The 12,869-nt window shown below is 33.2% G+C and overlaps 1 protein-coding gene across 1 annotated transcript; it reads left to right on the top strand.

Annotated features, from left to right (window-relative positions):
• Positions 1-1,372: 1,372 nt before the first annotated feature.
• Positions 1,373-5,129, top strand: LOC135630840 (probable protein S-acyltransferase 15). The gene is made up of 7 exons (XM_065138071.1): positions 1,373-1,738; positions 2,309-2,401; positions 2,479-2,580; positions 2,707-2,775; positions 4,302-4,400; positions 4,484-4,579; positions 4,673-5,129. Exons 1-7 carry the CDS (start codon positions 1,481-1,483, stop codon positions 4,781-4,783), a joined length of 828 nt encoding a protein of 275 aa, XP_064994143.1. The 5' UTR covers positions 1,373-1,480; the 3' UTR covers positions 4,784-5,129.
• The last annotated feature ends 7,740 nt before the right edge of the window (positions 5,130-12,869 follow it).

The raw sequence follows: 12,869 nt of genomic DNA, 5'->3' as shown, positions 1-12,869 counted from the left end.
GAAATATATTTCTACTGCGTCTTTCGAGAACCTGGTACCGGTAAGCCAGTGCGGGTGGCGTGGTCTCTGTCAACTGTGCATCCCTCGAGATGCAGTGCTATCCTTTTTAGGTCTTGCCACCTGATGCCGCTCAACAGGTTAATCGAGCTTGCATGCCCTGATCAGCTTTCCGCTTCTTCGTTTTGTGTTGCGGTTGCTGCGAACGAGAAATGTGGAAGAGAACCTGGAACAAGCATGCATGCCATGATCTGTGCCATCTTCTCATGCTTGTTTCGATCGTGTTGGCCCCTACTTCCGTAAGAACCCATCTTGGACACCCCATTTGTAATCCGACGAATATTGAAACCACTCTTTAGCCATGCATTACAGTGCATAGCAATCTCCATCTCTTTAAATGTATGTGGCAGTCGTCCCCTTTTTCTAAATTATATGCATACAGTGTTAGATTAATTACGCATCTAATTAGATGAGTTCCTACAGTTTTGAAGAAGATGAAGCGTTCTTTTCCTCGTACAATGAATGCTTCGAGAGGAAGTATATAAACCATCCTTCAACTCTCGACTGTTCATATCAAAGAATCAACAACACAGGATGGGTTTCTAGTACTAATCGCAATCTCTACCAATCAGCCTTATGAAAGTTAAAGATCATCTAATTACCTTAGATGATCATATATATATATATAGAAAGAAAAATTTCATGGATAAGTTGGAACAAGAAGGAAATTTGTGAAACTTGGATCTTAGTTTGAGTAAAGGTCCAAAAACCCATGGAAAGTTGTTACAAATCCACAATGATTCACAAAGCATATGGTGGGCGTCTATAACCCATAAAGGAGTAGTCAGCTTGCAGTCCTACTTCATATCTTAAGAGATGTTTAAGTATCTTAATCAAGTCTGTAAAAGGTCATGCATGAATTGGCATCCATAAGATTGACATTGTGGATGGGTCCATCGTGACCAATATAGTTCGGATGAGTCCAATCGACTCGAGCTTTGAAATTGAACAAGCCCATTAAGCTACTTAAATCAACCTACAACAAAAGTCTAATAAGTTTCCCATTGCAAAGCATATTAGATCTTATCAGTGGAAGTTGACAACATAGCTTGAAGCACCAAATCATGTAATTGGAGGGGCCCAGTAGCCTCGAATGAAGCGACGGACCTAAAACGTGGGAAATGGAGGGCCCAGTTCTGTGCACATCACGTGGCGTGATTTGCGCCATCAATCGTAATTTAAGATCAGTGCAGCGTTTGATTTGCGGCATCGAGCGTGCCGTACTGGAGAGAAGCCGAACCTTCTCCAGTTCCAGGCGCATCGGGTCGACGATTTCGCTTCACGATTCGTGCAACCAAATATGGACGGTGGGGTTTCGGTCTACACTGGAGGGAGCGGAAACTCCCCACGAAAAGAAACCCTCTTCCGTTGGATTCGCCCCTCTCTCTCTCTCTCTCTCTCATCTCCGAGATCGATCGGAGAGATGGGGAGAGAAAAGGGGAGGTTCATGTCGCCGCCCGTGCTCCTGGTGATCTCGCTGATCGGATTCGTGTACTACACTACGGTGTTCATCTTCATCGACGACTGGCTGGGGCTCGGCACCGGCCCCGGCCTCCTCAACGCTCTGATCTTTAGCTGGCTTGCCTTCATGTGCTTGTTCTCGTTCTTTGTCACCGTCCTCACCGATCCAGGCGGCGTCCCTCCCTCTTTTGCTCCCGAAACGGAAGACCCCCAGAAGGATGTGAGTGAATTCGATTAATCTTCGCTTCTTTGTGGATAGTTTACATCTTTCTTTATAATTTTCTCGAGTTATTGGATTTTGAAGGTATTTTTTGCTTCTATTGTTCTTCTTGTTGGTGATTGAAGTAGAAAAAGTTGAAGCCTTTGATAATAGAGTTGGATGATTAGCACTATGATAATGTGTAATTATTATCCATTTTGTATAGAATTGACTAACGTTGTGACAGATTCCTGATTGTATCTTTGTTCCAATGTTAGTTCTAAGGACGTGTTATTGTTATCATGTTTTTCCCCGAAGTTTATTTTGGGATGAGGTGGATATTCCACCTTTCTCAGAAATCCAATGATAATGAATCTATTTGCGAGGAACATAATGATCCAAGTTCAAGGTATTCTTCTCGGAAACCAATGCTCATACTTTTGGTTGGCATCCTGTTACAAAAACTTCTAGTGACTGCTTAAAATATTGTGATAAGTGTCACTCAGACTTCATAGATGTGAAGTTTATTTTTTTGTTACTTAAAACTTTCTGATGGTGTACAAAATCACAATGTTTCGATGCTGTCAACAGGGTGAATGCTTAAGATATTGCGATAAGTGTAGCTCTTACAAGCCTCCACGAGCACACCACTGTCGGGTCTGCCGTCGGTGTGTGTTAAAAATGGTAGGAATAATTCTCCTTATATTGACGGTTCGTTTATTCTTTATCAATTACATTGTCAGAATCTATGTACTCTGCAGGATCATCACTGTGTGTGGATAGGTAATTGTGTGGGATATGCAAATTATAAGCCCTACATTGTCTGTGTCTTACATGCAGCCATGGCATCTATATATTCTATGGTATGTATGTTACATTGTTCCTCCAGATATGACCGACTCTGGCAAGTGGTCATATTCTTGGGTTATTTGTATTCTATTTTTATTCAGTCTCTAACAACTTCTGATTTCCTTCACTTGATGTGTTAGGTGATATTTGTGACCAGTATTCTTGGAAAGGATCATGATTTCAAAGGAATCTCTAATAAGATATTCTATGTAAGTACATCAATTTTTGGAGCAGTAACCAGCATAAGATAATACTCTTGCATTTCATATCGTGTATTTCGTGTCATATGTAATGTGACATATTTTTACATAGTAGAGGAGCTTCATATCTTTTGATTTCTTATACTGCTTTTAGGCCATATGACTTCAATCATTACATTTGCATGTCGACTCTCTCCTAGAACTGCCTCAGATGTGAGTAACTAACTATAAGTCGAATGTAGCTAACTATGAATATCTTGCTTCATTTTCAGTATGGAGTTGAAAGATTCTTCTCACATAGTTGATCAAGTTACAGTCAGTCTAACCAAGTAAGTTGGATTTGACTTAAAGTTGAACTACATTAGCATAGTTGACTTCTCTAGAACTGTAGTTTGTCATCTCATGGTATAAAGGTTCAATGATCTTAAATATTTTGGTCATGGATTTATAATAAATTAAGCAACACAAGGCCCAACTTACATTATAATATTTTTTTGCTCTGTCTTATCGAGTACCAGATTATAGAAAGTTTCAATAGGTATGGCACTAGGGCTGTTAGCTTTCTTGGACTTCTGCAGTGTTTCTTAAATATAGTGTTTTCCAAGCAAGAACAGTATCTTTTGCCAGCACTATTGACATGGTTCTTGCATTTACAAAATTTGGATGAGCATCCCCATAAGGCTTAAACTAAACCATGAAGATAAGCCGCAGCTTATCTCCAAATCTAATTTGATCATCACTCTGTCAAGACTCACAGCCAAATAGACAACTTATACCTATAATTTTGTACGCTACATCACATCTCTTTATTAATTTGCACTAAAAAGGGGTTAGCTCAAAATGATTTGCTGGTATAATCAATGCAGGATTCGTGGTTGCTTTTCTCCATTATCTGTTCTTGCACCATGCTGTAATCGATACATAATCTCAGCCATAGGTTTACTCTTAAGACCTATTGATCAAGCGAGCTTAAAGCCTTATGAGTTATGACCTCACCTCAAAACGGATGTCTTAGAAGACGTTTTTTAGGGGTGTATAGTGACTTATATACTCCTCAAATCAGAATCCACTGTCAATGTTGATTATTTGATAGTGGCATATTCCGTTTGTCGAAAAAAAATCATAACATAAATCCATGAGTCAACTTGCCAGATAATAATAACTGCTTTTGATGTTCCCAATTAGGACATGTATGTTGGCAGTTGGCTTTTAATTGACTAGCCGATAATATCTAGATATGTAGGGTAAATAGTGAATCAGATATCCAAAGTACTATAGAGAATATCCACTTTTGATGAATGAATACATACAAATACCGATGTCAAGGGAAACTAAAATTTTGTAGTCGTCATCTGTGACATGAATCTGAATTGGATGCCTGTCTGATATAGGTTCAAATTAGATAAAGAATGAACAAGTTGGTGGATACTGCATCAGAATGTCAACATAGTATAGGTTACTTATTTTTTTCTATGTTTGTAGCCCTTCGCTTGTTAATATGTTTTACGAGCGTTACTGACGACAGAACATGGCAGATCCTGTGCGCTTCAGTCACCATTATGTTGAGCTTGGCTTTCGGCAGCCTACTGGGTTGGCACATTTATCTCCTGACACATAACTTGACGACGATAGAGGTCAGTGGCTTATGGTCAAGCTTTAAGCCTGAGACATTTCATCTCATGACAGTTATTTCGTCAACTACCTGAATTTTCGACAGTATCGAGCAGCAGTAAGAGCAATGTGGCTTGCCAAGAAAAGTGGCCAGAAGTACCATCACCGGTTCGATCTTGGCATATATAAGAATCTCATCATGGTATCACACCTCCCCTAATTTTTAGATTCATGTTTCTAAATTGCAGTGTGGTTTTCTTATTCAGCATCACTGTTCATGTCAATTGTCGAGCAGATTCTGGGTCCAAATATCCTGAAATGGTTTTGCCCCGCAACAGCTGGCCATCTTAAAGATGGAACACAGTTTCCAATATCAAAAGTCGACGGTCAGCACCCCGATTCTTAAACCTTTAAATTGCAAGCAGCTGCCCATGGTTGGCCTTGGTATGGTGATCACAAAGAAGCAAGGTAGAGATACGACGGCAGTTGCCCGTGCAGCACCAGAGGGTTTCTGAAGTTGTATCAGTGTGCTTACCGTTCTGCATAATCATGGAGGTCGTATCTGCCCACCCCATTGATGATGCACTTCGACGGTGTAAATGCTATACAGATTCAAACTTTGTTACTTGGAAGACGTGTGATGGAATGGTGGGGGCTGTGTTGGTCTGTACCTTTTCATTACATAATTGAAGGTTTGTGCTGCAAACAACCTTTTAATTCAAACATACTTTGCATTGCGATATGCTCCTTAACACATTGTAATTCCGAAGTCCCTACATATCATTCATCTTTGTCACTAAACCTCCTGAGATCATATAAAATGTCCAAATAGTTCTTTGCAGGAAACAGAGCTATCAAACATCTTGCGTAACCATACTCAAGTGGAGGCACATATGTCATAGCTAGCCCAAAATCTCCAACTATAGTAAGAAAAAGAAAATGGCAAGATTGTGGAAAACAACCGAGGAAAAAACAAAGTATTCAAACCTGAAGCCACTTTGATGCAGTACATGATAGCATTGAATACTTTGTCACCTCCTAAGAGTATTTAAACTTTGAAGCCACTTTGATACAGGAGGAGCATTGAATATTTTAAGTTTCACGACAATAATTTTGAAGCTCAATTCTATCAAATTTTAAAAAAAAATTCATATATTGAGATAATTATGAAAACTTTTAAATCACTAAAATATAATGCACCATGAATTGAACATGTATTATAATTTATGTTTGATTTTTAGTATATTATGACCCATTAATTAGATGGTTTAGAAATTCAATATAATTATCAAACTTTTTTCTTTTGAAACCTTATCAAACTTTTATATTTTTAACTACTAGATATTAATTATTTTGAAAAAGAGAGTTATCTTTTTGTTCCTCCAGTATATCATTTCTTTTTTTCTCTCCGTCTTCTTTTCTTTTCATCTTGTTTCATATCATTTGATATTAGAGTCTTGCTACACTCTTGAAGTATTTTCTTCTTGTAGCAACAACTAGAAGGGGCTAAGAGCGATGCGATGAAAGAATGATACAACTAGATAGAGATAAAAGGAAGACAAGTTGAAAAGCTTACTACCCACCATGAACTTCAAGAAACCCATGACTCCGGAGGCTCAAGCTATGATTATGCAAGTGATAGATGGATTGGAACATATGAATATCTTTACATCAAAAGAAGCTATGGAATACTCATATACGAAGAGGACTTTCCTTGCAAATAATAACATAAGTTTGACTTACCAAAGTTCCTTAGCCGACTTCAACATAAAGAGTTTTTTTTATTAGCTTAGTACCATTGAGAAATTTTTGAAGTATAAGGAGATACCCGAAAATCGAAAAATAAAATTAATTACTATAAGGCTTCAAAGTTATATTTTAATATAGTGGGAAAGGTGCAAGAGATGCGCCTTCCGAAAGAAAAAAAAAAGATTTCATCTTAGGAGATGATGAAATCTTGCCTCTATATGAATTTTCTTCCATCTGATTATATTCAAACTTATTTTTCATAATTTAACAATCTTTAGTAATATAGCAAAACCATCATCGACTACACTAAAAAAATTTATAAGTTAATGGCCTGAAATAATATTTAAGAGATGGAAGAACAACTTGTTGCAAGATATACCTATGACCTATGAATTATGATTCAAGATGAAGTGGAGATGCAACGACTATGGAGGTTATATGATGCTTATCAATTAGTATTAAAAGTAAACCAAAACTTATTAGAAGTGGAGCACAGAGGTGTTCTAATGTTCCCTTATATTCCTTTTTTAAAGATAACTTTAATGATAGTGGATCAAAAGCTAGTAAAATCATAAAAAATACATCCAAACTAACTCCTACCAACTATGGATCACAATCTAATTGCACCGGTCACCTTCCTACTTGTTATAAATACAAACAAGTAGGATACTACATGAATGAGTGCCCAAATAAACAAGTTGCATGAGTTAATTTTATTTAAGAAAAAGATGCTAATAAACAATTTGAAAATATTGAAAAACTAATATGTAAGAAATATCATGTGAAGGCTTATGAGGAAGGAACTATCAAAGTGGGGACATATTCTCAACAACGAATGGAATGATATCTCTCACGTGTCAAAGTGGAGACATATTCCTCGTAAAGGAACCGTCCAACTATCATATATGATAGCCCACTAATCTCCGAAGGGAATCACACTATCTATGCTTAATAAGGAAATAATATTATCTCATTCTGCTCATGTTTGTATTAGGATAAAATAATATATTGAAATATTTCTTTCAAATATTATTAACATTATATAATATCAATTAGCCCTCAACTAACTTAATCTTAGTTTAATTAGTCTAATTGAACTCGATTTACCTAGAATCTAATTGAATCAATTTTTAATCCTTATTTAATCAGTTTAGAATCATCTAATTTAGATTGAATTAGGTTTAATTTATGTTAAACATAGTTAAATAAGTTAAACCGATTTAGAATTATCCTGAATTGATATAAACTAATCAAATTTGATTTGGTTTAATCATTGTTTGGACTCAAATCAAACAAAATAAAAGTAATAGGCTAGATTGCATAATATTATATTAGGTTGGGCTAACCCATGTACTAGTCATGTGCACGGCATATGATTATACATACACGACACTAAGCTAAGCCAACCATAGCATACAGATTAATCATGTGAATTGCACATAACTGCTATGTAAGGTTGGGCAAAGCTAGCTTGTAAGTTGGAGTCTGACGTGCAAGTTGGGCCTGACCTATTGATTAGGTCTAATCTGGGGGTTGTGGCCTTGTCGACAAATTAGGCCTAGCCTATAGGTTGATCTCAACCCAAACCCTAACCAATTTTCTCAATTCTGAATTATCACATCATAAAATTATAATCAAACATCTAATTATTAGTAATAAATCATTTAAACATAATAAATAATAATAGACTAAAAATATAAAATTAAGAGGACATAATATTTTAAATCAACTATTATATAAATTTAATGGAAATCATATATTATAATTAGTACCATGCACCCAAACTAAAATTTATAAAAACTATATATAGCATGAATAATTATAATATATTTTAATTTCAAAATAAAATTTTAAGCATAAAAAATTTAGAAACTGCATATAACATGAATAATAATAGCACCTTTTAATATAAAAAAATAAAATTTTAGATATTTAAAGGGATAGAAAGAAATTTTAGAAATTATATATAACATGAATAATCATAACATCTTTTAATATAAAATAATTTTTTTAAAATATTTAAAGAAATAAAAATAATAATTTTTGGGAAATATTGAGAACTACCTCTCCTCAATAGAATATAACTCTTCGTTCCTCTCACTACTAGGCTTAGCTTAGTGAGGAATGAATGAATAGAATATCTAGCCTTAAATAAGAAGAGGTGAGCCCTTCACATAAGGTATTATTTTATTTTCATATTTATTTTTATTTAATTTATTGACAAAAATAGTATCACCTTACTTGTATGCTGAATAATTATTTTCTAAATTTTATTTGTAAAAAAATTATACCTAAATTAAGAATTTGATTATACATATAATCTTAGGAAGATTATGACAATATAATCAGTATGCTATCCATGATAGTAGAAAGAACACTTATATATATATATATATATATATATATATATATATATATATATATATATATATATTTGGGTAAGTAACCCTTATACTTTTAAATTTAATGGAGTTAGACTTATGTTTTTTCCATACAAAGAATAGTTTGCTCCTAAACTTTTATCTCAAGGATAGAAAAATAATTTTCTTACTTTAAATAAGTTTACAAGAGAAAGCAAAGAAAATAAAATTGTATTTATATTAGTTACTAAAAAATGCATATAACATATAAACATTTCTAATGAAGTAGAAGCTATATTAGAGGAATTCAAAGTGCTCTACCTCCTCTTTGAGACATTCAACATCAAATTGATTTAATTCTAGGAGTCATCTTACTAGATAAATCTCACTATCAGATGAGTATAAGGGTTATATTTGGAAAAGTTTAAGCTCATGTGTCATTATAGCTCTATTGACTTCGAAGAAAGATGAAATTTAGTCCATGTGCATTGATATGCTGGTTAGTGCTCAAATTTTCTTTAAAATCAATCCTTAAAGCAATTATCATCAAATCCATATTAAACTAGGAAATGAATGAAAAATTACTTTTATAACTTGAGAAAGCTTATATGAATGGCTAGTTATATGGTTAATTATACCATTTGGACTTTTAAATGTTCCTAGAACCTTCATCTAAATAATAAATCAAATTCTAAATCCTTATATTATGAAGTTTATTATTGTTTACTTTGATGATATTCTTATTTATAATCATAATAAACTTGATCATATTAAATATTTGAGAACTATCCTATCAACATTAAAGGGAGAAAAGCTATATGTAAATCCTCGTTTAGTCTTTCTAAGCTTTATCTTAACCCCTACAGGTAATTAAGTAGATTTTTAGAATATTAAAGCTATCTAGACTTGGCTAACACCAACATCCCCATAAGATATTTAGAGTTTTCATGAGTTAACATCCTTTTATTATCGATTTATTCAAAATTTCAACACTATTGTAGCTTCTCTAACTAATTGCATAAAGAAAGGAGTGTTTAAATAAACAATAGTTTTGAGTTACTAAAGTTGAAATTATCGATTACTCTTGATTTTTATATTATCAAAATTTTCTAAAATATTTGAAGTTCTCTAAAATATTATCGATGCCTTTCATACGGGTATTGGTGGAGTACTTAGTCAAGAAGGACATCTACTTATATTTTATAGTGAAAAGTTTAACAATACATGAAAGAACTACTCAACCATGATATTAAATTTTATGTTATTGTTCAAGCACTATAATATTAGATATTTTATTTTATCTAAAAAGAATATATCTTAAATTTTGATCATGAAGGTTTTAAATAAAATGAAATATGTAATATGATTATAGATGCACTCAGTTGGCGATTGACGCTTCTTAATACTATGCGAGCACAACTAAAAGAATTTGATGAAATAGGAAATATTTACTCCAATGATGAAAATTTTGAAGAAATATGAAAGTTATGTACCAAGAGTCATCATGAAGATTATGTTATCGAAGATGATTTTTTCTTTTGTGAAACTCAACTTTGTATTCCTAAATATTCTCTAAGAGAGCATATTATCCGAGAATTATACTATAGTGAATTAGGAGATCATTTTGAGAGAGATAAAATAGGACTTCTCATCAAAGCAAAATATATTTAACCTATAATCTATTAGATGTTACATATTATGTGAAAAGATGAAAAATATGTCAAACTTAAAAGGACAAACTCAAAATCTTAGTGTATATATTCTAGTACCAATTCCTAATGCTCCCTAGGAAGACATTAATATGAATTTTACGATTGGTCAACTAAAAACTCAAAGTAGTACCAAATTTACCTTTATTATTGTTGATTGTTTTTTCCAAATAATACATTTTATTCTTTACAAAAAGACCACGAATACTTCTTATATTATTAACCTTTATTTCAATGAAGTGGTCAAACTTTATAGAATTCCTAAATCTATCACATCAAATAGAGATATTAAATTTTTAATTATTTTTGGAGAAGGATATTGAAAATTTTTGGCACTAACCTATTATATAGTAGTGCTTATCATCCTAAAAAACATAGACAATGATTAATAAAACCTTCGCTAATATACTATAATGCTTTATTGCAAAAAGACCAAAACAATTGGATCTTATGCTACCTTTTATCTAGATATTACTATGAATTTTGCGTGTGGTCAACTAAATACTCAAAGTAGTACAAAATTTACCTTTATTATTGTTGATTGTTTTTTCCCAATAACACATTTTATTATGGGTATGTAAGCTTAAGAAAAGTTTATATGGACTCAAACAGGCACCTAGACATATGGTATCAGAGCGGGACAAGCACTCATAGAAACACTTAGCATGCAAACGTGAGGAACCTAGCGGGGCTGCGTTGAGGGCAGTCAGCACACGCGTGACCGTTTGGGGGAAAACGGGCATAGAGATGTAGGGAAAAGGAGTCGCTCGGAGGAGCGGGCATCTGAGATTGGCATTCAGAGGAATGACCAACCCTTCGCGCAAGAGGCACCACGAGAACAGACAAGCAAATGGAAACTCACTAAAGGTTCTATGATTGTGGCAAAAGGAAAGAAGATTAACTCCTTTTATGTCATGGAAGCTAAGCTACACAAAGGAAAGATTAATGCAATTCGAAAATGTGAAAGTATAGATCTTTGGCATAAGAGGCTCGGACAATTGGGCCTATTGAGCCCAAATCAGCAAACTAAAGAAATTAAAAAGAGGAGAGAGAAGGTGAGAAAAAGAGATCAGATTGAAGCATGCTGCGTGCGGCGTGCATAGGAAAGAGGAGAGAGAAAGATAAGGTTTTTAAGTTTTGTGCTTGACGATCGGTGGCCAAACGTTGTCAGTTTCGACCCAAATTTTATGTGGAGAATCCTTGCAGCAAACTCTACAATCCTAATGGTGTTGATATGCAGTTTACCCTCTCTAAGGTACTTTCCTACGATATCCACTCTGTGAGACCTAGAATTCTCTTTTGAGGAGATACCTCCTACGTGATGAAGATATGCTATTGTTGAGGCAAGATCTATGTTTTTGATGTTATTATGATCATCTAGTTATTCTAGAGAAGACCTATTGTAAACCTGTTATCATTATTATTGATAGTAGAAGTTTGAGGTGGACTACGGTCCCGTGGTTTTTTTCACATTGGGTTTTCTACGTTAAAAAGATTTGGTTTTTTTGATGAGGAACCTATTTTGATACACAATGAGGGAAAGAATTATTCCGCTTTAACAAATTTTTCCCAACAACATTAATATGAATTTTGCGATTGGTCAACTAAAAACTCAAAGTAGTACAAAATTTACCTTTATTATTGTTGATTGTTTTTTCAAATAACACATTTTATTCTTTGCAAAAAGACCACGGATACTTGTTATATTATTAACCTTTATTTCAATGAAGTGGTCAAACTTTATAGAATTCCTAAATCTATCACATCAAATAGAGATATTAAAATTTTAATTATTTTTGGAGAAGGATATTGAAAATTTTTGGCACTAACCTATTATATAGTAGTGCTTATCATCTAAAAAACATAGACAAGCTGAGATGATTAATAAAACCTTGGCTAATATGCTACAATGCTTTATTGCAAAAAGACCAAAACAATTGGATCTTATGCTACCTTATGCTGAATTTTATCTAGATATTACTAAAGTACATAAATCACTTTTATCAATTGCAAAGGGAGATGATTTTACTATTATCATGATAAAAATTCATGAAGCAAAAAATAAGCTTGAAGCTAGCAACCAAGTTTATAAAGAAAATGCCAATAAGTATCATCTATTTTTGAAGAATATCTTGTTTAGGTTTTTTTTTTTTTTTAAAAGAACGTTTTTCAGTATGAACTTACAATAAACTCAAAGAGAAGAAAATTAGTAGCTGTCAAATTCTCAAGAGAATTAATGATAATTCTAATAAGCTTGAACTTCCTCTTAGTACTCACTCCACATTTAACGTTCAGGATGTATACATTTATCATAACAATAATGACCATAACTAATAAGTTTTTTCTCATCTAAGAAGATTGATGCAGTGAATGGTGAGTGTTGAATGCTCCCAAATTCTAAGACAATATAAATTTCATGTTTAATCTTATCAAATTTTAAGAAAAAAATAAATAATTATAAAAAATTCACAACCACCAAAGTAGAATGCAGCATGGATTTAATTTATGCTTAACCTTTAGCAGATTATAACTTATGATTAAAAGATTCAATGTATAAGAGATGTATAAAAAGAGAAAAAAAAAAAGAAAGACTAAATAAAATCTTATCAAATTTTTATATTTTAAATTAGAAATTCTTAGTTATCTTTTTATTTCTCCCATATCTCTTTTTTCT

The sequence above is a fragment of the Musa acuminata genome, chromosome BXJ3-2 (genome assembly GCF_036884655.1).
Source record: "Musa acuminata AAA Group cultivar baxijiao chromosome BXJ3-2, Cavendish_Baxijiao_AAA, whole genome shotgun sequence".
Lineage (NCBI taxonomy): Eukaryota > Viridiplantae > Streptophyta > Magnoliopsida > Zingiberales > Musaceae > Musa > Musa acuminata.
This window is presented reverse-complemented; position numbering and strand designations above follow the sequence as displayed.

What these genes read in the sequence shown, in the direction of transcription:
- LOC135630840 (XM_065138071.1), top strand. Translation starts at nt 1,481, where the DNA reads ATGGGGAGAGAAAAGGGGAGGTTCATGTCGCCGCCCGTGCTCCTGGTG. An exon ending in TCTCTAATAAGATATTCTAT is followed by an intron (nt 2,776 to 4,301) that starts GTAAGTACATCA and finishes AGAACATGGCAG; the next exon opens with ATCCTGTGCGCTTCAGTCAC. An exon ending in TATATAAGAATCTCATCATG is followed by an intron (nt 4,580 to 4,672) that starts GTATCACACCTC and finishes ATTGTCGAGCAG; the next exon opens with ATTCTGGGTCCAAATATCCT.